This window comes from Mustelus asterias, chromosome X (assembly GCF_964213995.1).
Source record: "Mustelus asterias chromosome X, sMusAst1.hap1.1, whole genome shotgun sequence".
In the NCBI taxonomy this organism is placed as follows: Eukaryota; Metazoa; Chordata; class Chondrichthyes; order Carcharhiniformes; family Triakidae; genus Mustelus; species Mustelus asterias.
Window position 1 is genome coordinate 11,411,759 of NC_135834.1, and position 26,971 is coordinate 11,438,729.

Consider the following 26,971-nt stretch of genomic DNA (forward strand, 5'->3'; position numbering starts at 1 on the left):
GTCCTCTTGTTCCCACAGCTAGTGCTTCCCTTACTGAAATAAGAACCTCCCAGATATTTGTTGGTGGGAGAAGGAGAGGATTTACACACCAATTCAGGAAAATGTACAAGGAGGAACATTTGTAACTTTCCCTTCTGTATAGCAAGACAATTCCTGGATGCTTTCTTTGGCAGATCTGTTGCTGTTTTCATTAGACATATGCAAGCATTAAAAGCAGTGAATGCTGGTGTTCGACCCAGTTAAGCAACTGACTTAACCTTTTTAGGCAAGTACCGAGGTATTGCAAAAATCAGTAGAGTTGCATCTGGACAGACTGCAAACTGATCAGAGATTTGAGATTTTAAAAAGCATTTAAATAATGTGTTGGTTTGAATCCAGCTGATAAGGCAGCTGCTGTTGGAGACTGCATACGGCCCACCCAGGACTGAGAACCAGGGCAGGTTGGAGCTATTGTGTGTCCCTAATGACGTTATGAGGAATAGGAAGTATTGTGACTGAGAGGGGAGTGGACAACCTTTTTTTCCATCTATATGCTAATACTCCTCGCACTTCAGGAAGTGCATGAGAATTCTGCTGACCCTCCCTCTTTTGGGAACCACCTCACACTGTTCTCTGCCTCCGCTAACAGTATAGCACAGGCAAAATACTTTTTGACAGGCATTAACTTTCATGTTACCCCTCAGCAGCATAATACATTGGACACCACAATGAGACATTCTTTCAGGGACACTGTTTCTCTCCATCCTTATTGAGAGTTAAGACTCATGATGGGCTGTGGCTACAAGGGAGCCAGCAGTTCTTTCAGTCCCATACCCAAGTAGCTATTTCTTCATGCAGACTAGGGATAGTAAGTATTCGCAGATTATTCAATGAGTGTAGCCCAGATATAATGTCCCAACTAATTTAACACGTGACACAAACCTGTAACCTTGTGGTTTGTGTGACCCGGTTCTCCAGTGAGTTGTGCTTTATCCATGAAACTATCACTGGGTTTTTGGATCAGTTAGGTTTCTGGCATATGTTGCAGCCTGTTTTCAAGTTTGAGCCTCCAAAGTAAACTTCTGAAATATTTGCACCTGTTTGTTTTTGCAATATAGAGTGCATTCTACACTACACAGCCTAGATCTGGTTGGCAAAGTCAAGGCTTGGGAGGGAGAACACTGAGCAACTGCTGGGGTTGAACAGCTAAAACTCTTCAACTCACCAGTACAAAGTACTGGCAGCTTCCTGCTGCTTGTCCAGGTAGGACCACTCTACCAACTAGGGCATTCACTTGCAGGATTATCTAAGGTTAAATGGGAAGACAAACTCCATTATCAGGTCTTGCACTCTCCAAGTGAGCCTGGTTAGCTGGCCAATCATCAACAGTGCCCTGGACCTGCCTGGTTCAGTTGTCCAAGTGAGTAGGCTATTCAATTGTTGGTGCCATCACAACCAAGACAATCGTGTCTTCACCCAATATCTACACTCACTAATTCCCAGCACGGTTGTTGGATAGCAATAGGGAGTACAGGCCTTGGTTGTTTCTGACCTCGACTGTCATCGTTCCCAATCCAGAGATGCCAATTGTTGTAGAGTCATTTACAGCACAGAAGGAGGCCATTTGGCTCATCAAGTCTATTGCCAGCTCTCTGCGGAACAATCCATTCAGTCCCATTCTCCCACTCTTTATCGCCTTAGCCCTGCAAGTTTACTTCCTTCAAGTGCCCATTCAATTTCCTTTGAAATTATTGATGTCTGCTTCTGCCACCCTCGGTGATTTCTAGTATATGTGTCTACATTTATGTCTGTGTATATCCCAATTGAGATCAGGTATCTTGGGCACATATCAGAGATCATGAATGGAAACCACCTGATCTGTTAGGGTCACTAAACCTTTTGAGGGAAGGGGTGAGCTAAATATTCGCTGAAGCACCTTTAAAAGAAAAAGCAGTTCCCACAGTAAGACTGTCACTCCTGAATTTACTGATAATTCAGTTTTAAATTGTTAGTGATCTAGAATGTGATTAAGATGGAATGCTGCGTTCAAAACAAGCCAGGTGTTTCTGTTAAGATTCAGCCAGCAGGAATGGTCGGCGGTTAACATTGCAATCCACTTGCATATCTGATGCACTTAGATCTTGATAAATGGGTAACTAATTTGCCAGGAATGTTATTTTTGGGGCAGCCTTTTTAATCCAGTGCTTTATAAAGAACCATTTGTAATATTTCTATCTTGACCTATTTAACTACACATTACAACTGAATGTAAATGAGAGATAACTTCTAAAGTCGTCTGATGGCTCAGTCGGTAAAATCAGTGTGAAACTGAGCCACACAGACCAGAAATCCCAAATTTGATTCCTGCGCCAGGGTTTTAAGCTCCCACCGGGCCTGGGAACTGAGGCAGGTGGGAGCTCAAAATGGAATTTTGTTCAGAGGTGGGATGGGGGTGGGGGGTGTTAGCAGGGTTACCCATCTGCACACAGCAGGTTGCTGACAGGGCAGTAGCTTCTTGTGGGCAAAATATCAGGAAGACTGTGAAATTTGAGACGTTAAACCCATTTGAGTAATTTTTGTTATTTTTTTAAGCGCCTATTGAGGCCAGCTGGGATTTTCCAGTCGGCCTGCAGGCAACAGGGGCCAAGTTAGCTGCTTGGAGGTGCCTCCAGGCCGCAGACCCGGGGCTAGTGCATCCTCTGCATGCTCCGGTTTCCTCCCACAGTCCAAAGATGTGCAGGTTAGGTGGATTTGCCATGCTGAATTGCCCCTTTAGTGTCCAACGATGTGTAGGTTAGGTGGATTAGCTGTGGTAAATGGGCAGGGTTACAGCGATAGGGCCTCAGTAAGATGCTTTTTCGGAGAGTCGGTGCAGACTTCATGGGCAAAATGGCCTCCTTCTGCACGTAGAGATTCTAAGCTGGAAGGCCTCTGATTTGAGAGCCTGCCCACTATCTTTTAATTGGATGTTGAGGCTGTCTGCAGGCCAATTAAAGGGGTGCCTGTGAAAATCACAGAGAGTGACTGTTTCCCTCTCCGGGAATAGTCCCAACCTCCTGTTTCCCACCCCCTGGAGGGAAATTCCTGCTGCTAGTCTTGTTTGAGCTACCTAATCTTGGGGGTGATGCAAATAGTTTCAAACGATTGGGTTAGGGAGGGGAAATTGGATCAGAGTTAGTTGTTCAGATCACTATCCAGTGACACCAACTGTCCACCCACCCCCTCCCCCACCTTGATTAACTGGAAATTGCTGTGGTAAATAAATTTGACTTCCTGTCAAGCCACACAAAACTAAAATGGTATAAATGCTACATTTACTGTGGACATATTATAAAACATACTTCAGGGTTCAAAACTTGCAGTAGCTTCTTGTGGGCAAAATATCAGGAAGACTGTGAAATTTGAGACGTTAAACCCATTTGAGTAATTTTTGTTCACCATCAACCTAGCTTTGAAATCAACATTGCTCATTAATTCATTAATATAGCTAGATTTTTGAATCCATCCACAGACAATTACTACGGGTGAGGTGGAGGGAAGTTCAACTGAGAATTTGTTTCATGGGTCGTTGTTGTGCCTGCCTACTACCATTTTCTTTTCTCTAAATGGAGTGCGAAATTTTACTTTTGGGCTACATTGCAAGAGAAGATGCATGTGGACTGGTCCAGAAAATAAACCAAGAGAGGCACTGGCTCCCAACACCACAGGCGAAAATGAATTCTTTTGGCTGTGTTACAAGTGATTTATCGAAAATCACTTAGTCCCAGCATGTTTTCTGTTTATACAATACATCACGTTCCATTACCTATTCTGCCTCTGCTGATTTTTCTGTTCTGAAGATGATGAATCATCTTGAGGTAGAATGCCACAGGTGTTAGTGGTCCTGTGGTATCTTACCCATGTGGCCTTTTCTCTGATGTGATCTTGGTCAGTGAGGCTTTGGTTGTTTTAAATGTAGTAATAGAGGAGTGGAGGGTGAGACTTCTTAGTCACGTGGTGCATCTATTCACTGAGGTATCAGGTAGCTCTACCCTATATCATTAATGAAATGTTCACTATCATAGAAATCATAGAAACCCTACAGTGCAGAAGGAGGCCATTCGGCCCATCGAGTCTGCACCGACCACAATCCCACCCAGGCCCTACCCCCACATATTTACCCGCTAATCCCTCTAACCTACGCATCTCAGGACTCTAAGCAATTTTTAACCTGGCCAATCAACCTAACCCGCACATCTTTGGATGCTGTAATGTCCACTGCTGTATCTATATTTATTCCTAAATAACCCTAACAACCAGTGCTACTATGCAATGGGCACTTACGATGCTTGGAATCAACTCAATCTATACACAAAATTTAAATTGTCATGAGCTATTAACTTACTCGCATTACTCTCCAAGTTTGAGAAAGTTGATCTTTTTTTACTTGTAGAGTGTCTCCTCTCAAATTGACCTAATTTAGATTCAAGATGTATCTAATTAACATAATTATTTAATGTTATCCTATTAGCATAATTAATATACTCTCCATATTGCCTTCTGGGTGAAGGTGTCACATTTTAAATCCCTGACTGATGTGCATGTCCCTATTTTCCTGAACCTGATGGTCCCCAGGGGGGGTCTGTCAAAATTCGCTGACTTCAAGCGCAAGGCATTCTGTCTTCTTTCTGACTAAAATATAATGGTTCAAAAATGGAACTGACAATGCTAACTAGGTTATGGCAATGAACACTCTTCACAGCACCGTAAAATGGAAGTTTAAAATGGTTCCAGAAAATTCTATGTTTGGAATCTGTACTGTTTCAATATTGTGCACTAGTATAATACTGTGAAATTGGCTTGGAGGAATTACTGAGCGCACTATTATTAGAGTTTTGAATTAGTATGAATACATAAAGTCCTTATCAAAGGGGCTCAGTAATGAGTGTTCATTATCTCTCTTGTGCTGGACTCAGTCATTTCAGACAATTTTCTCTAATGATAGCAGTGTTAATTGTGCATTATGGTATTTTTTTACACTTGGGGAAAACCAAAATGTTATTAACATTTATCATAATTCTCTATGTTTGATCTCTTTTCAAAAGGATACAGGTGTATGATGTGATGGAGTAGCATGTACTGCTTCAAACATGCAATTCCCCACATGTTGAGTCCCTGACCTTTGCTTTGAAATTGGGATAAGCAACAACTGGAGGCTGTGTGTTGCACTGCAGGGAGGGAAAATCAGAGGGAAGGTCACCTTGGCTGCTCCTGAATACCTCTTGGCACGTGGTACACTGACAGCGAAAGCAGCAATTGATGTCCTTTAATCATTTTTGAGTGCAGTAATAAGATCACACAAGATCATCCTCTCCTGTGCGTCTGAATAAAGCACTTGTTAACCTTTGAAAAGTATAATGGAGCAAGGGATATGAAATTTATAAAGGGATGGATTTTCAACTGGTCACCCTTGGATGAGCATTGTGGATCAGCCATCAATTATAAAAAACTGCCTGATTTTTAGTTTCCATTGAAATCAATTCGACACTTTCTATAATCATCGCCGGCTGATTTGTTTCATGCACAGGCAGCAACTTGAAAAATCCTTCCTAATGGGTTTGAGATTTGATTTTTGAAGGTAAGTCCTGTGGTTTGTGTTTGTAAATGAAAATGTGCAAATTTTCTTTTTCCTATATTCCACCTGCGACATTGAGTCATTTTTGTAAGATCAAAACTGTCCATTATAATTTGCAAATGCATGTACTTATGAAGTTTTAATGGGACCTTTTGGGCACCAATATGGGGAGTGTTTCTTACCCACGGGGAAGAAGTCCTGAGTTTACAATTAACATATCGTCCTACCCAACAAATAGTGTTGGAGGCATTGAAGAAGGGAGAGATGCTGATAATAGATCCTATAGCGATAATGCTGCAACTAGTTAAAGACCTATTTGACATGTCTGTGTGCTTTTGTTCAAGCTCTGATTCTGGCAGACACCCAATCTGCTCGTCATAGCATGGTGATTGTCAGTTCGTAGACCGGTCACTCAGCGAGACTTCTCACAACCACATCCTGTCTCGAAGAGGATATTTTAGTGAAGTGTCCTTCCTGAGGGGAAAATTGACATTTCATTCACTCACCTCCAAGGGAAAAGCAAGCAAGGGATGGTGTAGGTTGCCAATTCCAATTCCATCCCTCTTCCCTTCCTAATTTCGGAAGCAGTAGCAACCGAGGAGGAACCAAAACATTGCAATAACAATCAGTCTACCTCAAAATTAAAACTGAAAGGTTGCCGTTTACTTTCGCTGCTTCTGTCAGCATGCAAACAGGCCTAGGAGCAGTCACACTCTCTGTTCTTCAAAACAGGTCATTTTTGGGTCAAGGGTTTTTAATGGAATAAGTAGATCTCAACATAGCATAGACTAAAATTTTAAAAACCCAGAAAATTCTGGAAATATTCAGCAGGTCTGGCAGCATCTGTGGAAAGAAAACAGTTAACGGCCAGAATTTAACCAACAAGCCATGGGTCTTGCTGCTGGAACCAAATGTTTGATCCTGAGACCACACAGGCGAACGACAGGACCACAAAGTGTATGTTCTGTTGGATGCCAAATAAGTGGTCACCACTGGAACTGTCATCCAATTAAACTGTTCCCCTCCCTCCACCCTGCAGCATCACTGATAGAGGTGGCCACCATTGAGATTGCAGAGAAGTAGGGCCAGTGAGAAGTTATTTTGAATATGTTGGGGTCAGGCAGGTCCTAGTGATTGGAGAGATCAACTCTCCAGCAGTGGTACAGTGTCCCCCCCAACCCAATTCTGGAAGTTGCTGAGAAACAACTGTGATTGACCTGGTGGTCTCCCCATGTGGCTGGGGGCTGTTCTGCCACCAGTAAAATGCCAACAGGGGCATAAAATGACCATTAATTATTAGGGAGATGGTGGCATAGTGGTAATGTCAGTGGACCAGTAATCCAGAGGCCCAGGGTAATGATCTGGGGACACTGGTTCACTCCCACTATGGTAGCCGATGGAATTTAAATTCAATGAATAGAAATTGGAATTGAAAACTAGTCTCGGTAATGGTGACCATCATTGATTGCCATAAAAACACATCTGGTTCACTAATGTCCTTTAGAGAAGAAAATTTGCCATCCTTGTCTGGTCTGCATGTGACTCCAGACCTACAACAATGTGGTTGACTCTCAACTGCCCTCTGAAATGGTCTAGCAAGCCACTCAGTTCAAGGGCAATTAGGGATGGACAAGAAATGCTGGCCTTGTCAACAATGCTCACATCCCATGAAAGGATAAAGAAAAAAAGCAAGACTAGTTAACTGGATTAACTGGTCACATTTCAGTTTTTTGAAGGGGTAACCAAGAAGGTAGATGAGGGCAGTGCAGTTGATGTTGTCTACATGGACTTTAGCAAGGCCTTTGACAAAGTACCGCATGGTAGGTTGTTGCATAAGGTTAAATCTCACGGGATCCAGGGTGAGGTATCTAAATGGATACAAAATTGGCTTCTGTCAGGGTGGTTGTAGAGAGTTGTTTTTAAAACTGGAGGCCTGTGACCAGCGGTGTGCCTCGGGGATCAGTGCTGGGCCCACTGTTAATTGTAATTTATATTAATGATTTTGATGAGAATATAGGAGGTATAAGTAGTAAGTTTGCAGATGACACCAAGATTGGTGGCATAGTAGACAGTGAAGAAAGTTATCTCCAATTGCAACGGGATCTTGATCAATTGGGCCAGTGGCCTGACGAATGGCAGATGGAGTTTAATTTAGACAAATGCGAGGTGATGCATTTTGGTAGATTGAACCAGGGCAGGACTTGCTCAGTTAATGGTAGGGCGTTGGGGAGAGTTACAGAACAAAGAGATCTAGGTTTACAGCATGGAAACAGGCCCTTCGGCCCAACTTGTCCATGACGCCCTTTTTTTTAAACCCCTAAGCTAATCCCAATTGCCCGCATTTGGCCCATACCCCTCAATATCCATGTAACTATCTAAATGCTTTTTAAAAGACAAAATTGTACCCGCCTCTACTACTACCTCTGGCAGCTTGTTCCAGACACTCACCACCCTCTGTGTGAAATAATTGCCCCTCTGGACACTTTTGTATCTCTCCCCTCTCACCTTAAACCTATGCTCTGTAGTTTAGACTTCCCTACCTCTGGGAAAAGATATTGACTATCGAGCTGATCTGTACCCCTCCTTGAAAGTGGAGTCACAGGTGGACAGAGTGGTGAAGAAGGCATTCGGCATGCTTGGTTTCATCAGTCAGAACATTGATACAGGAGTTGGGACGTCTTGTTGAAGTTGTACAAGACATTGGTAAGGCCACACTTGGAATACTGTGTGCAATTCTGGTCACCGTATTATAGAAAGGATATTATTAAACTAGAAAAAATGCAGAAAAGATTTACTAGGATGCTACCAGGACTTGATGGATTGAGTTATAAGGAGCGGCTGGATTGACTGGGACTTTTTTCTCTGGAGCATAGGAGGTTTCGGGCTGATCTTATAGAGGTCTATAAAATATCTTTAAGGTAGGGGAGTCTAAAACTACAGAGCATAGGTTTAAGGTGAGAGGGGAGAGATACAAAAGTGTCCAGAGGGGCAATTCTTTCACACACAGGGTGGTGAGTGTCTGGAACAAGCTGCCAGAGGTAGTAGTAGAGGCGGGTACAATTTTGTCTTTTAAAATGCATTTAGATAGTTACATGGATACAATGGATATAGAGGGATATGGGCCAAATGCGAGCAATTGGGATTAGCTTAGGGGTTTTAAAAAAAGTGCGGCATGGACAAGTTGGGCCGAAGGGCCTGTTTCCATGCTGTAAACCTCTATGACTCTATTTCGACGGATGGCTGAGCTGCTGTTCCCACTTTTTGAGGTACCTTATGATCTTGGAAAGACACAACCTTCCGCTGCCTAGCTTGTCTCCAAAAGTCGAGTAAAACCCCTGCCATGTTTTCAGGGCGATGTCCTAATTTGACCAGAAACAGTGAGCTGGATTTTTGTGGGTCTGAATCCCACCTTCAAGTGGAAATGTAGATAGGGAATGCAAACGTGCCAGCATTGGGACCCAGAGGATGATTTTCGAGGCGGCAGTGAATGAAGTGCTGCCTCGGGAGAGCCTCATCCAAAGAAGGAAGGAGGATGGGCTCCCATGACTGGCAGGCCAGTAGGAGGTCCTCCAGCACTGAGAGGTTAACAGCCCCATGTCAAGAAGTGGGAGTTGCTGATGTAGGTAGGAAAAAGAGGGGGCACCTTGATTAATGGACGTGCCCTCTAAAGATCTTTTTACAAGCCTTTTATAAATCAGAGACCACGACCGCCAGGCCATCATTGTGAAGGGGTTGTCCTGGATTGGATAGCCAGTGACATTCTGGGCAAAACTTTACAGCCCCTCCTGCCAGCAGAATTTTCCGTTCCTGCCAAAGGCTTTTGAAAGACTTGATGCCAAGGCGCCACTGTGACTGGGCTGTAAAATTCTACCCTTTGATTATGGTGGGTGTTGTTGGAGGGCCGGGGGAGGGTGGGTAGTTTCGCAGCTGCATGGAGTGCTGGAACTCAGTCTGGTGTCAGGAAGCTGCCTCCATCCCTTGGCCATGTTTGAGCCTCAGCGCGGATCCCACATAACAACTGGAAAATTCCAGTCTGGTCATTTCATTTCTCACTCACCACAGATGCTGCCAGGCCTGCTGAGCATTCCCAGCCTTTTCTGTTTATTTTTATTTCAGATTTTCAGCATCTGCAGCACTTTGTGTTTGTAATAGCATGGCCTAAAATGGATGCTGATAATCCTACATTGCCACACTTGTTAGAAGCAGCCCCGTTATCAAATCTTCCCCAACTGTGCAATTGTAGTTGCTGAAGGTATATTGTGTATCTTAGACCTATGCAATATATCTGCCTCCCTCCACTATTCAAAGGCTCTGCAGCACAGTTTTGGAAGTCTATAGGTAGAAAGTCCTCTGTGCTATTTTTAACGAACTGGTTCCTGTGTTCAGTTGAATTTCTGTGCTACTTTTAACATTATTAATCAGTCAAAGCACACAGGAATTTCTACCCTGGAGCCTCACTGAATCTAATTTTGTTACCTTTAAACTCGATAGAAAACCACAATCCTTTTCACCTGGAAAGGGGACTTTCATGATTATTTTTCCCCTGAGATGGCGAGATATTAAGGCTTTAAACACAGATTTCTTTGGCTTTTATGTGTACCTTTCAATTTGATCTTTTTGTGCATTTTTGGAAGGTTAAAACAGCTGCTTTATGGATACAAGCACTGCTTGCTGTCGTACTGCGCTTTCCAGTGTAAAAAGTTCTCGTATTTATTCCTGGGTCTGAATTTTCAGCTTCTGCCGAGGGTGGAAGTAGAGGTGGACAAGGCCCAAAGATATCAGTGCTGGATGGCATGCCACTTTCTCGGTGCCAGACATTTTTGGCGAAGGCAGGTTCAGGGCTGGTAGGACTATCTGCCCTACATGGAAGGTAGCCAATTAGGTTCATTAAGGAGCCTTGTTAAGTACACTTGAAGGAGGCTGACTTGGATTTTCAGTTGGCCTCCAGTTTCCCGAACTGAGGGAAGGCAGTTTAATTGCCTGGAGGTAGGCACTCAGTAGCAGGCCAGGCGGTCAGTGCTGGCATGCCTAAAGTCACCCTGCCACCCAGCCTGGATGTGGGTGAAGCCAAAGGTTGCCCTATTTAGGGATTTCTCTCTCAATCAATCCCCCATTGTGGCAATCTGGCTGCTGCATCTGTTTGTTTCAACTTTTAAAGAAGTTGGTGAAAGGGCACCCCCATTTTGAAGTGTTTGCCCTCTGTTGCTTACCACCTACTGCAGTATGCGGTTCCTCCCCCAGCTTTAGAGCCTGTCTGCCACTCTTAATTGGACAGGAAACCTCTCTCCATACCAATTAAGGGGACACATCCCAAAGAGTGACTTTTTTTCCCTGGGGGCCAGGTTTGGGATCTAGAAAGAGCTCTGACTCCTGTTTTCCACCCCTGATAGTGGAAACCTAGCCCCTGATCTCCGCTGGAACAATGGCAGGGTGTTACAAGTGTCATGTGCCCCTTGGCAGGATGAGAGGTATTTTTCTACAATAGATTCACTTTCCAGAAGGCACTAGATAGCTTGAGTCTGAACATTGGGTGAGGAAAGGATCCTAGTTGGCTGTGATGCGGTTGCCCATTGTCAAATGGTCTGCAAAAGCTTGCTGCAAAGGCTTTCACATAGGTACTAAAATTTCACCTAGTTTAGCCTCAGGAAGTACATAATTTTCTTGGCTTGCATTAAGTGTCAGCTCAGTTCAGTGGAAGGACTCTCCCCTGAGTTGGAATGTTGTGGCTCAAAAACAGTTCATTGGTTGTGAAGCACTTCAGGACCTCTTGAGAATGTGAAAGATGGTATACAAATCTGAATTTACAGTCACGGTGTTGGTGGGAGGGCCATAATTGAACTGCAATTAGCAGGAAACCCAAGAGGTCGTTCGGGTGAAGGGGTCACCGTGAGAGGCTCAGGAGGTAATGTGCCAGCTCTGGTTCAGTGGGGCACTTGGTGATTTGTTTTAACGCACGCATCTATCGATATAAAATAAATGGCAAGCACTACCTTCCACCAATGCAGCTGGATCCTTGCAGCAGTACAGGTTTTTTAATTTAGTATGTTGCTGAGCCCCAAAATAATTTGAAAACTGATTCTGTGCTTTCAGATGTAAAATCCAGTTGCTTCTCAAAATTGCTTTAAAAAACTTGAGAAATATTTCTGTCATCTGTAGGTACCTGTGTATATTTCCCCTCTGTTTGCTTTGAGCAGATTTAATTCATCCCTGTATCCCAGAGACTATTTTATTGTAGAGTACGTTGGTTGTTAGGACAGGTGCAAGATCCTACGGGAATAAAATCGGATTCATTGCAAAGGTTGCTGAAGGTTTCAGTGCTTTGAATCTTATTACCTTCCCGAGGCTTTGGCCAGCAGTCAGCAGATAAATACTGTCAATGTTTAATTAGCCTCCTGCTGGAGTCCACTGGGGTTATTAAACTGCTCAGATTGTAGAGACATGACTGGTTCACTCAGACATGCTAAATTGCACAAGCTTTGTACAGTACTGAGTGGTTTTTACACCTCTCTCAGCTTCAGGATTGTGAATGTGCAGTGCAGCCTTTTTTTCTTATTTTCGCTGCCAATTTTTTTCCCTCCTGAAAATGTTTACATTAAACCCTTCACTGCCTAACCCAAGCAGTCATTATTCATGTGTGAGTGTTGGCAAACTATTCAAGCATCAGCAGCATCACAGCCGAACCCCTCTTCACCTCGCATCCAGCTGGATTGCATTTGGAAGCAGAAATGTTGATCATTTTCCCCCCACCACTTCCCCCTGACCACCCCCGCCCCCCCCCCCCCCCCCCCCCACCTGAAACTGAGATCAGTAAAGATTGAAGATCAGAACCTTGGCACACTTACTGCTTACACTAAGGCATTGGAGGAACCTACCATCGCTCTCTGGTGTATACCAGCTTGATCTCTTGCCAAGACTGCATGAAATTTGAAAAATGATATAAAAGTGACAAAATGAAAGGAACATTATCAAGCAACAAAATGTAGGCTAGAGAGGGTGAATATCAGAAACAGTAGTTGATCCGTGTCTGATTAGACTGAACACCCCCTGTCCCCTGCTGTTTGTTGGCTCACGCCTCATCCCATACTTCATTCTTCATGTCATGGCTTGTCTTGGGTGCTACCCACTTTTGATGTATCTGCTGTTTCCTTGATGGTTCAGTGGGTAAGTGTACCACTCTAGTTTTGTACAAACCAGGAAGGCTGGAGGCTCGACTCTGATTTGTGCTCAGTTTGCAGATATTAGTTAAAACAGTGTGGCATTCTTTCGTTTCCTAAGCTCCTCCACCTTGCTGGTACTCTCCACACCTTCAAAGGCCTGCTTGTCTGACCACATCTTTAATTGGCTACTGCAACTCCACTCTTTAAACTCCTGCTTTGGTGCCTGTGTTTTGCCCACATCGGTCTTTGCAAAAAGCACAAGTGTTTAATATTCAATCTTTGCCAGATGTTCCGGTTCCATTTTGTCTGAACACTAATCTTCTTTTCAGACAAGTGCTGTAATATAATAACAGACTACAGGGAGCGATTACAAGGCTGTAATCTAATTGGAGAGTTTAAATGACGTTATGAGCTATGAAAATGAATCGTGAACAATTTTTTATTCATTCAGTAAATATTTTTTATTGCACTTTTTGCTGATGCCCTCTCTCATTTAAACTATGCCACCGCTGACAGGATGATCATGCAGCCTGTTTCCAAGTCTTCCTGATGTTTCCCTGTAAATAGTTTAGGTTTAGGATAACTTCTCATTTCCACTACCGCCACCCCACCACCTGACTTCCTTTTGGGGAAGTGAATGGGGTAAGCTGCTCAACCCCTGGTGTTATCAGTTATTTGCAATGCAAGTATAGACAAACATGGGCCTCAATCCCATTGACCTGTTGCGTGTAGGTGCCACCGTGTCAGCAAACTGCAAGCAGTTCATCAAAATTAGTTAACCCTTGATATTGGATTGAATCCTCAGTCATTGTGTCGCAGACCTTGTGCTGGTGAAATTTTTAAAAACAACTTTGATATATGCGCTCTGAGAAAAGTCATACTTCAACCCACTCACGGGATTCACTACCTCAAATTTGTCCTGCCACTGACATCACCTTGTTCGCACCAGTACCCAGTTCTAATGTTATACGAGTCAGCATAACGCTCCCCACACAGCCCATATTTGGAATGACAAAAGCTGTAACAGTATTTCTGAATGTCTACTTGAAACATAAAGTGAAAGTATGAAACTTTCACACAGTCACTGTGAATGGAACTGAATTTCTTTTTACAATCTGGAGGTAATTTTCCAAAGTGCAATGTTAATACAAACTAAGTTAGTGTTGTGCTATTTTGCATGATGGTTGACAATTGAACAACTAACAGAAGGAAGAGACTCCACAAATATTCCCATCCTGAATGAAGGGAGACCCAGCACATCAGTGCAAAAGACAAACTGAAGTATTTGCAACCACCTTCAGCCAACAGTGTCGAGTGGATGTTACTTGCCACTTATCAGCCCAAGCCTGAATATTGCCTAGGTCTTGCTGCATATGGGCGTGGATTGCTTCAGTATCTGAGGAGTTACAAATGGTGCTTAACATTGGGCAATCATCAGTCAATGTCCTTCTTTTGACCTTATGATGGAAGGAAGGTCATTGATGAAGCAACTAAAGATGGTTGGGCCTAGGCCCTGAGGTATTTGTGCAGTGATATCCTGGGGTGATTGGCCTCCAACAACCATAACCATCTTCCTTTATGCTAGGTATGATTCCAACCCTAGCCAAGCTGTTCCAGTACAGCTACAAAACAGCATCTACCTGATGTGGAAAATTGCCTCGGTATGTTCTGTTCACAAAAAACACACATCCAATTTGGAAAATTACCTCCCTATCAGCCTACTCTCAATTATCAGCAAAGTGATGGAAGGGGTCATCAACAGTGCTACCAAGTGTACTTAGACAGCAATAACCTGCTCACAGATGCTCAGTTTGGGTTCCACCAGGACCATTTAGCTCTTGACCTCATTGCAGCCAAACATGGACAAAAGACCTGAACTCCAGAGGTGAGGTGAGAGCGAGTGTCCTTGACATCAAGGCAGCATTTGATTGAGGGTGACATCAACTCAATGGGAATCATGGGGAAAACTCTTGACTGTCTGGAGTCATACCTAGCACAAAGAATGTACAGTACCATTTGCAGCTCCTCAGATACTGAAGCAGTCCGTGCCAAGAATGCAGCAAGATCTGGACAACATTCAGGCTTGGGCTGATAAGTGGCAAGTAACAGTCACACCACACAAGTGCCCACAATAACCATTATCAACAAGAGAGAACTTAACCATCTTCCTTTGACATTCAATAATATTACCATTGCCGAATGCCCCACTGTCAACATCCTGTCAACATCACCAGAAGTGAACTGCATCAGCCATATAAATAATGTGGTTACAAGAGCAGGTCAGAGCCTGGAAATTCTAAGGCTAGTAACTCGCCTCCTGGCCAGAATCTTACCACTGTTCACACTGGTGGGATTTTCTGACCCCGCTGCAGGGAACAGAGATTAGTTGGCCACCAAATACTCTGACCTCGCTGCAGTGGGAGTGTGATGTGAATGCCCCCTCCCCTCCTCCCCCACCCCGACTCCGCAAAGCCTGTTCACCATTTACATGACACAAGTCAGGAGAGTGATGGAATTCTCTCCACTTGCCTGGATGAGGCAACAGTTCTTAACAGCACTCAAAGCTTGACGCTATACAGGGCAAAGCAGCCCACTTATTGGCACCCCATCCACCAACTTAAACATTCACTCCCTCCACCACTGACGCACAGTGGCAGCAGTGTGTACCACCTACAAGATGCACTGCAGCAACTCACCAAGGCTCCTTTGACAGCATCTTCCAAACCCATGACCTTTACCACCTAGAAGGACAAGGACAGCAGATGCATAATAACACAATCACGTGCAAGTTCTCTTCCAAGCCACACACCACTCTGACTTGGACCTATATCATGTTCCTTCACTGTCGCTGGATCAAAATCCTGGAACTCTTCCCAACAACTAGATGTACCTGCACCAGATGGACTACAGCAATTCAAGAAGGCGGCTCACCACAGCCTTCTTGAGGGCAATTAGGGATGGACAACAAATCCTGGCCATGCCAGCGACACCAATATCCCGTGAAAGAATTTTTAAAATTTGTTTCTAATAATTATTGTAACTATATTATGGTAATTGAAGCAAGATGATTGCTATTTATCCTTATTTCCCATTTTTAAAACTGCATGTATAAAGATCACAAAGGTGTCCCCTGATACTGCACCATCAAGAAGGCAGGGGTCCAGCTACATATCTGTGCAGCGCTTGAAGAGTTGCATATCTGGTCCACAGTTCATTTCTTTAGTAGGCAACAAATGATGATGATCCCCCATCAAGAATATTGCAATTGCTCTGTGGGCTCAATGGGTAAGTATATCTAGTCAACTAATACTGAGTAGTGCAGATCAAGCTGGTCCTAGCTTTAATTCCTGACTTATCCTTGGATAGGTGATCTTGGCTATAGTGGTGATGGAGACGCTTGGGGCTCTGAGTCTAAGGAGAACCATATTTACTCTGGGTTGCCAGAGTAGTATCCAGGGACCATCTGGCAAGTGTGTGTGCATATCTATGAGGTGAGGACAGATTCGCTTGTTTGCACTATCCACCATAGCCTGCTGATACTTTAAGCTCTCATGTCAGAAGATTGGGAAGGCTATAAAAACAAACAGAGGATAACAAAGAGAGAAATAAGGAAGGAGAGGATCAAATATGAAGGTAGGCTAGCCAGTAACATTAGGAATGATAGTAAAAGTTTCTTTAAATACATTAAAAACAAACGGGAGGCAAAAGTAGACATTGGGCCGCTCCAAAATGACGCTGGTAATCTAGTGATGGGAGACAAGGAAATAGCTGAGGAACTTAATAAGTACTTTGCGTCAGTCTTCACAGTAGAAGACATGAGTAATATCCCAACAATTCAGGAAAGTCAGGGGGCAGAGTTGAATATGGTTGCCATCACAAAGGAGAAAGTGCTAGAGAAACTAAAAGGTCTGAAAATTGATAAATCTCCGGGCCCAGATGGGCTACATCCTAGAGTTCTAAAGGAGATAGCTGAAGAAATAGTGGAGGCGTTAGTTATGATCTTTCAAAAGTCACTGGAGTCAGGGAAAGTCCCAGAGGATTGGAAAATCGCTGTTGTAACCCCACTGTTCAAGAAGGGAACAAGAAAAAAGATGGAAAATTATAGGCCAATTAGCCTAACCTCAGTTGTTGGCAAAATTCTAGAATCCATCGTTAAGGATGAGATTTCTAAATTCTTGGAAGTGCAGGGTCGGATTAAGACAAGTCAGCATGGATTTAGTAAGGGGAGGTCGTGCCTGACAAACCTGTTGGAGTTCTTTGAAGAGATAACAAATAGGTTAGACCAAGGAGAGCCAATGGATGTTATCTATCTTGACTTCCAAAAGGCCTTTGACAAGGTGCCTCACGGGAGACTGCTGAGTAAAATAAGGGCCCATGGTATTCGAGGCAAGGTACTAACATGGATTGACGATTGGCTGTCAGACAGAAGGCAGAGAGTTGGGATAAAAGGTTCTTTCTCAGAATGGCAACCGGTGACAAGTGGTGTCCCGCAGGGTTCAGTGTTGGGGCCACAGCTGTTCTCTTTATATATTAACGATCTAGATGACGGGACTGGGAGCATTCTGGCCAAGTTTGCCGATGATACAAAGATAGGTGGAGGGGCAGGTAGTATTGAGGAGGTGGGGAGGCTGCAGAAAGATTTAGACAGTTTAGGAGAGTGGTCCAAGAAGTGGCTGATGAAATTCAACGTGGGCAAGTGCGAGGTCGTACACTTTGGAAAAAAGAATAGAGGCATGGACTATTTTCTAAACGGTGACAAAATTCATAATGCTAAAGTGCAAAGGGACTTGGGAGTCCTAGTCCAGGATTCTCTAAAGGTAAACTTGCAGGTTGAGTCCGTAATTAAGAAAGCAAATGTAATGTTGTCATTTATCTCAAGAGGCTTGGAATACAAAAGCAGGGATGTACTTCTGAGGCTTTATAAAGCACTGGTTAGGCCCCATTTGGAGTACTGTGAGCAATTTTGGGCCCCACACCTCAGGAAGGACATACTGGCACTGGAGCGGGTCCAGCGGAGATTCACACGGATGATCCCAGGAATGGTAGGCCTGACATACGATGAACGTCTGAGGATCGTGGGATTATATTCATTGGAGTTTAGGAGGTTGAGGGGAGATCTGATAGAAACTTACAAGATAATGAACGGCTTAGATAGGATGGACGTAGGGAAGTTGTTTCCATTAACAGGGGAGACTAGGACGCGGGGGCACAGCCTTAGAATAAAAGGGAGTCACTTTAGAACAGAGATGAGGAGAAATTTCTTCAGCCAGAGAGTGGTGGGTCTGTGGAATTCATTGCCACAGAGGGCTGTGGAGGCCGAGACGTTGAGCGTCTTCAAGACAGAAATTGATAAATTCTTGATTTCTCGAGGAATTAAGGGCTATGGGGAGAGAGCGGGTAAATGGAGTTGAAATCAACCATGATTGAATGGTGGAGTGGACTCGATGGGCCGAATGGCCTTACTTCCGCTCCTATGTCTTATGGTCTTATGGTCTTATGTGAAGGAAGGCATGGATGCGGTATTGAAGGGGATGCAGGCACTTGAAACTTGTTCCTCACCAGCAAAGGTTTGGGTCTTCAGAGGAGGAAGGGAGAGAAAGGCAAGAAATTGAGAAAGTCAAGGAATTGAAAGGAAAACAAATAGGGTGACTACCACCAGCAAAGGAAAACTGACAAATCGCCACTATTGCAAATGGGAGCTGTGGATCTTTCTGTCAGTGATGAGCCTTACTGGATGTCAATCAGAAACTTCCTTTTTGTTCTCTGCAGGTTCCTGTGGTAAAAAATATGCGAACAACTGAACATGATGTTCATGAAGGAATTAAAGGGATTTGTGGTGTCATTGGTTCAGATTGACCAAGTTCTTGCCTTTTTGTTGATTACAAGAAATTTCTATACTCAGCAATCAATACCCGGCAGTGGTTGTAAGGCTCTGATGTCAGTGAAGGTCAAACAATAGCACAAAACTGGAGAGCTAACTAAAATAAGATTATAGCGTTAAAATTGCTTCCCTATATGTGTTCATGGGGTGGGCATATTCTGTTTTGTGTCACTGGCAATGTCATATCAAATTGCACTGCTAGTTAATACATGAGGGCTTCACTCCTTTTCCAAAAAAGAATCTACAATTGATTATTGGCAGTGTCATTTTGTTTTCAATGCAGTAGGTGCTGACTGAATACAATAAGCCCTGCTATTAATGTTTGACATTACAGCATCAGTGACCTGAAATGGGATGTCCTCGTAGATCATGCATCTGTGGAAAGGGTTGGAAGAGATTGTGTATTATTTTGAGTATCTTAAAAGAACCACACTTGGTTTAGATGATTTATTGTTGTTCTTTTACAGAAGGCTGATCAGACCTTTTGTGGCATGTGCTTGCCAGGTTTTGCGTTTTAGTCTAACATCTGGGTCATCCAGTGAACTGGCGCTAATTCAAAAGCCAGCTTTGAAGATAATATATAGGGACCGAAGTTCTTACGAAGCTCTTGGGTTGGGCAACTTGAAGATTGGCGATAAGGACAGATTTGTGCGAAGGAACCATTTTGGGAACACATCAGGCCTGATCTTAAACAGTATTATTTATTTGCGAAAGATGGTAGATGTTATTTAGACCATAAATAACAGCTGAGAAGGTTATAAAGCTGACATCCTGAACCCTAAGCAGTTTATATAGTTGTCGAAAACCTGTGATTGTATTACAGGCTTCCAGGCATTGTTTATATTTTATTATAAATAATATATTATGAGTTAGAGGGTGAACATTTCTGTCAGTTGTTTTTCACATGAAGCTTTTAAAGTTTTGTATCTGGCCACCCAATTTTGACTTATGATTGTACTTCATTTGATAGGAAGTGAAGTTGTTTAAGACTTGTTTAAGGGCCTATGTTATAAAGGAATGCTTACAGGAACAAAGAATTTGCGAAGGAAATAATAAGAGACTACGGCGGGTTCTGGTTCCTTCCAAAAGTGGCTATTTCCCACAAGTGTAAGTTCAATCAGTTGGTACAGGTCAGCGATTCAGCCGTGCCCAGCATTGCAGACAGGCCCAAATCAAGTTCTTCCAGCAGGAGTAACTGGATTGTTGTTTTTCTCCTTCTCAGTAGACCAGAGTTACTGGCGGCAATTGTGTTCCAGCTGGTATCCATAAGTTCAATACAGGCAGTCCTTGACTTTACGATGTTTGAGTTACAATGAACGGCACTTAAAACGTTTAAAAATTGACTCCCCATTTTGACTTTACAATATTGGTTTTGACTTTATGACACCATGCCAGCACGTTCATACGTGTGCATTGATGTTCTGCGTTGCCCATCTGTATGACTGGACAGGCTGAACCATCCTGATTAGGTTGGAAACAAGTGTTTTACACTGTTAATTATTTTTGGCACAACCTTGGCAATCTTATACAATTATGTTGTACTTAATAAGTGCTCAAACTTGCAGAAGTTCTGGGTTAAATGGGCAACTGATAGTGATCAATGGCTTCATTATAACCCCCACACTAACCAAGGAACTTGCGCTAAGGCATGCTGACATCAACAGTCACCTCAGCGACTTGACAGGGCAAGAGTTGAGAGCAGTTAACACCGTCGGGTGCCCCATGACTGATTTCCAGCCTTGGTTCAGGAACTAATAACCCATTTATAGCATTGTTCCTATGAGAAAATTGATTCCGACTTGCAATGTTTTGACTTACAATGGGAACCAATTGTGCCGTAGCTACATCAAAGCTGGAATGAACTTGGTCTGTATAACTCAGTACCACACTGGGCAGTTCATCCACCTACTGAGCCACTGGTTGCTCCACACACCATTGGAATGTTTTAAATAGTTCTGTCACTATCTAGTCATAAAACTTGGTGTATTAAGTAACAATCCTTTATACATGTTAATCTGAGAAATGTCATAAATGGTTGACCCCTTTTCAGGGTGAGCAATAGTTATTTTTATTGGTGCCTTAAATCACTGGTTAAGATTCTGGTCATTATTTCAAGGCAAATATTTGAAGCTCTCTTTTTAAGTCATAGTGATATTGAGGGTTTTATTTTTTAAAAACTTTTTATTCTTGCCATGTTTTAATATGTTCACTTAACTGGCGCTTTACTGTCTTGTGATGACAATTTATTATTTGGGTTGGTGTGGTTTTCATTTGGGAATTAGCATTTAAACATGCACACTCATGCCGTGTCATTTACAAATATGTCATTTATTTTTTACATAATTGTGATGGCAAGTACTGTTGAACGAATATATGTCTTTAAAAAGTCCCCCCTCCCACCCCCCAACCTTTTAGAAAGGGACTCTTGCAATCCAGTGATTCTTGGACTCTTTGGTGAAGTATGGTCCTATAACATCCCACCTAAATTGCTTAACATCCCACTTAAGTCGCTAGATTAGAACCTTGGCAGGGTATTGTCTTACAGTCCCACCTTAGTCACTAAAGAACAACAAAGAACAGTACAGCACAGGAACAGGTCCTTCGGCCCACCATGCCTCTCTAATCTAATATTTTCTTGCCTCTACGTGGTCCATATCCCTCTATTCCCTCCCTATTCACATATCTATCCAGATGCCTCTTGAACATTGTTATAGAATCTGCTTCCACCACCTCCTCCGGCAGCGCGTTTCAGGTATTCACCACCCTCTGTGTGAAAAACTTGCCCCTTACATCACTTTTAAACTTTCCCCCTCTCGCTCTCAACCTATGCCCCTGAGTAATTGACTCTTCGACCCTGGGAAAAAGACACTGACTATCCACTCTATCCAAGCCTGTTATAATTTTGTAAACTTCTATCAGGTCCCCCCTCATCCTCCGACGCTCCAATGAAAACAATAAAGTAGTTTGACTACTACACTATCATAGAATCATCATGCGAAAGCCCATTCGACTATGGAAGGCACCAAGGCTGAACCAGTCCTGTCCTCACCTGCTATCTATACACTCACATTTCAAGCAGAATCACTGGATTGCAACTGGAAGCCGGAACCCTGGCTGAGGCAAATTGAATCACCCCCACTGCTGCCTTGGCTGAGATCAGCTAACTGTGCTGTGAATCATGCCTGGGATCTCCTGGTCTGCATGGATCAATGAGTCATTGGATAGACTAGGACTATTTTAACCCAAAACCCGTGTGGGGCTGGTGAAGGTAGGAAAGTAAAATGTAAAAAATTCCAAGCCCAACAAATCCACTTCTGGTTTTAACTGAGGTGGGCTGGAGGTGGATCCCTCGCTTAAATATCAATGAATCTATGTGCCTCTGATTTTAGCTCTCTTATGTCCTTTAATGCTGTCCAAGTGGGTTTCCAGGTGTTGGAAAACCTGTTGAAGGGCAGTAAGGACTGCTGGATGGAATAGGTAATTGCCTTTACAGCACTGCTTGTGGCGAAGAGGAGTAGGAGCACCAACCACTGGCTGGAAAATGGAATCCAAAAACAGTGATCATACTTTGCCATTAAATTCAACAGGACCTTGGTGAAGACAGTTTTTTCTGGCTTTCCTGACCACTATGCTGCCCATGCCCCAGCTCCATGCCTGTAAGTGTCAGGATCGTTGAATATAAACAATGGGTCAATGTACTGGTGCACTGCACACACTGGACCTATCGCACATCATACTGCAAAATGACATCACATGGCTTTCCTCCCCAGAGCTCTCCATATGATGTGAGTTTCCAATCTTGCCTACTTATCCTGGATAGACAATGAGTGCTTTTGCAGTGTGGGAGGCATAATCAAAGCAATAGTTATCAGGTATTGCCCGCACACCTTTTATCAAGCCAGGAATACACTGGCCATGTCAGAAACCTGACCGAACGTCATGCCCATGGTAGGGAAGAGCAGAGAGGGCAATAATAATCGAATGAACAAACAGACATTTTACTGGAGCATTTTAACCTCACTGGTGAATGATTTAATTTAACATGTAACAGCCTGAACTGTTTACAGCAGGTCAGGGTATCAAGAGGATGGTAATGAAATTATGATCTTTTAATAATTTTAAATTTGACTAGAGGTGATTGTTGGGAACACAGTCCCAATGCCCTAGAAACAAAAATAGGATCCACACTGGTCAATTATTAGAACAAGCACATACTCAATGCAAGTATTCAACACAAGCTTGAAGACACACCTCAATCTCATTCATATAATGAATCCAACGACCCCGGTTAACCACGCTCAGCCTGTGCCGAACACCAACCTGTACTTTAATGGGCTGTGCAGTTTGTAAATTTGACTGTTTTTGCAGTGTTTCTTAATTTGATTAAAGGACAATTATTTTCACATTAATTTTTTAGCTTCCAGACATTCACAAAAATGACTTGCCAGTAAGTTTGGCCCAGGACCCCAAAAGTCCATCAGCCCCCACTATTAACTAGTTGAAATTGTGCAATCTTAATGTTGTGATTTCTGTATGACAGCCATAGTGACCCTATCAAAATAAACTGATATATTTATCACACTTTTTACTTTCTGTGCAGTGGTGTTTATTTTAAAACCTTTTATTTTTTAAGTAGTGCTGAGATTGTCACTGAAACTGCTTTAGAGGAGGTATGTGCTCTAACAGTTTCAAAGAAGTGAATAAATCGTGCTCTATTTAGAAGGAAATGTTCCCTGATCGACTCGGTATGGGGTACAGGGTTGACATTCCAGCAACAATTGGTAAACTACAGGTGCGTCTGCAGTTTTCTCATATCATCTATGTGTATACATTCAACTCCTTCAAAATCCCCAGGTAATACCAATGTAAAAGCAGCTTCCGCCTTGTATGGTTCCTGAAATAACTCCTCAGAGGCTGGTGTCCCTTACAAACTCAATTCCATTCCTAAGAGTGCTTCAGATACAAAGTCAGAATCCAGAATGTCAGCAGTCCTGATACTCATATTTTTTATATATATATATATATATATATATATGAGACTCCCTGATTGGGCAGGCAATTATTACCAATCTTTTGGCCAGCAGGCAATCATTACCTCAATCAGGGATTTCTTTCAACACCAACCAAGTAAACGAACTCAAATTAACTTAGGGACAAATTTAAAGGGGAAGCTCCCCAAAAGAAAGGGGGAACAGCCCAAACCAAAAACAAAGTCGAAAGGAAACTTAAAACATCAAACCAAAAGGTGATTATCAGGGTCGATAATACACCCCAGCCCCTGCGGTGCCCAGCGGTCGCGGAAGGCGTCAACCGCGCCCGTGGACACCGCATGCTCCCTCTCCAGAGACACCTGGCCGCGAATGTAGCCGCGGTAGAGGGGCAGACAGTCAGGATGGACAGCCCCGTCGATCGCCCGCTGCCTGGACCTATTGATGGCGTGTCTCGCCAGGCCCAGGAGCAGGTTCATGAGGAGGTCGGCATCCCGACCCGCCCCTCTCCGCACCAGGTGCCCGTAGATCAGGAGCGTGGGACTGAAGTGCAAACAAAACATCAATAAGAGGTGTTTGAGGAAACCAAAAAGGGTGTGCAGTCTAAAACACAGAACGTAGACATGGTCCACGGACTCCACAAGGCCACAGAAAGGGCAGTCTTGGGATACCTCAATCAGGGAGCTCATACTCCAAGAGGCCAACCTCATGGGCCTTGTTGAGGTCATTACAGTTTTACAGGTAAATCCACTGTCGAGTGTGGTGCTGACCAAGTCAATGACTCATCTCTGCTCTTAGCTAATTTTGGTCACAGCAGCAGTTGAAGCATTGTACCTCTGCACTGCAGGAAGGGAAAATGGCTCCACAGATCAGCTATTGCATAGCCCTTAGTTGCCATCTCTGCTGCCACAAGTCATTGAGTTCAGGAGAGCAAGAGAAAATAAGTGAGATAGTACTTCCTATTAAAAAAACATTTTTTTAAAAAAGGTGCTTTGAAACAGCAAGTTATACAGCAATACCAGCGGAAATATGCCAATGTGCTGCCTGCCTTTTCTCCAGTCTAGCCATTAGTATCACAGAATTACTGAATTGTTACTGCACAGAAGGAGGCCATTTGGCCCATTGTGTTTGTGCTGTACCAGCTCCATCACAAAAACACAAGTGAAGAAAACCAGAAGATCTTAAAAACAGCAGAAATAAGAAGCTATTAATCTTAATCCTACCTCTTGAAAGAGTTTTTTTAAAGGCAAAATATCGCCTCTTAAGCAGTTCATGTCAAAACATCATATTCAAATTGCCCTTTCAAATGGATCTAATTGGATAAATCATATTTTTTCCCTCCAACGCATTCCAATTCATGGATTTTAACTGTATTTTCTATGTACATTGCAGCCTTAACGGCAGAAGGTTGATTGCCACCTTTAAGTTCTCAATAAATCCACGACAAAACAGCAGGAAAAGACCCTCCTGTGTCTAATTTTGACATTAATGACCTAATTCATGGTGACCTAGTAAAGTCTGTTCCTGTTCAGTGAATAACCTGTTTCCCACAAAATTGATTTCATCTCTCGAGTATTCAACAAGCTCCTTCAGTTGTAATGAAGATATTCACAGTTTTAACATGTATTGGGCCGCTGGCAGAATGTTACGACCATGCTGAGCTAGAAATCGTGTTTTCAGTTCAATTATTTTGATGACGTGGGGATGCTGGGTCACTTTTTTCATCAAGTTTAATGTTTTGCCATTTCCTAGCCTTTTTCCCTGTTGGCGGCACAAACACATTCTGCTTAGCCTTCAGAACCTCCTCTAAATAGGCGGTCTTAACATTCAAGTCCAGCCAGGTGAGTATTTCTCCAGCTATTTGACTATGATGGGCAGCACAGCCTGATCATACCCATACATGCACTCTTTCCAATAGGATCACTAAGTATCAATCCAGAATGGGGAACCCCAACTAATTACTTTTTCTGTTCCACAGCTGCAGATGCTTACGCTATGTATTACCGTTTCAATTAGAGATTTCTTCAATTGTTTTCATTTTTTTTCACTGAGCTGGGGAACTTAATTTAATGTGTTTAATCTCTAATTCTTTTAATCTTGCAGATAATTCATTGGCCACCAAAACAGGTGGTTGTTTCCCTTCTAAAGCCATGGTAACACTGGAAAATGGGCAAACTCGGGCTGTGTCACAGCTGAATCCTGGGGACCGGGTCCTAACAGTTGATGCAGCTGGCAAGGTGGTCCCCAGTCAAGTCCTGCTCTTCCTTGACAAAGAAGAAGAGTTGAGGATCTCTTTCACCGTGCTGGAGACTGAAGATCCCCAACAGCGACTGGAACTCACAGCAGCACATCTCGTCTTTGTTTCCGATAATAACACAGATAAAATGGAAAACTTTAGGCCGATGTTTGCAAGCAGAATGCGAACAGGTCAGTTTATCCTAGTAAGGGAGGTTGGCTCAGGACGTCTGCGTTCATCTAAGATTAAAGCTATCTATGCAGAGGAGGACATTGGTGCCTATGCGCCACTGACATCTCACGGCACACTGTTAGTGAATAATGTGCTGGCATCTTGTTATGCTGTGATAGAGAAGCACCACTGGGCACACCTGGCTTTTGCACCCCTCAGACTGTTTCACTCATTGACTTCATTGTTACCAGCCCTCCACTCCAGGTATGGCAATGCCACGCAGGAGAATGGCATCCATTGGTACTCCAGATTTCTCTACAGCTTAGGCAAGAAAGTTCTGGACAGAGAAAAATTTCACTCTTTATGAAGAGTCGCAGGAGCAGGTTGGCATTGCCGGAGAGAGGTTGTGGATGGAGATTCAACCTTGTTGTATCTGTGATACATCAGGTCCATCTGCATAAGTACCTACATGGTCTTCAGCTTTAAGTGGCATTGCGGACTTCTAATTCTGTACAAGGGAACTCTGTTCCCCAGGGATAGAATTTATTTTATGTGTCAGTAAATATACAGCCAAAATATATTTTTCTACATCACATATATAACTTTTAATTGTCCCTCTGAATGTGTGTATACTTTAAATATGTTGCGTGGTTGATGTAATCTTGGTCAAAAACAAACCAGTTTGGGGAATTATTATAAAGTTTATTTTTATACTTCCGAATTGTAATATAATTTTTTGGGATAAAGTCAATATTAATAGAATTATGTTGCAGTATTTCTAATAGTAATGATCAAAGTATGTTATAATGTTTTGTTAATTTAATTTTGTTTGTTCTTATGGAACTAAAGTCTCTCTGACCCTCTTGAATTTTGTGTCTCCGCAGCCACTTTAACAGGAGTTAGGTCAGATGGTGTTGCTCTCATTTGCTGTCTCCTTGCAGTTAT

At 43.1% G+C, this 26,971-nt stretch overlaps 1 protein-coding gene across 1 annotated transcript in view; it reads left to right on the top strand.

Annotated features, from left to right (window-relative positions):
* The window catches only part of LOC144481847 (sonic hedgehog protein-like), a 60,539-nt gene extending 34,146 nt beyond the window's left edge, over nt 1–26,393 (top strand). The window contains exon 3 of the mRNA XM_078200998.1: nt 25,723–26,393. Coding sequence (XP_078057124.1) covers nt 25,723–26,393 — 671 coding nt within the window. The remainder of the gene's footprint in view (nt 1–25,722) is intronic.
* The last annotated feature ends 578 nt before the right edge of the window (nt 26,394–26,971 follow it).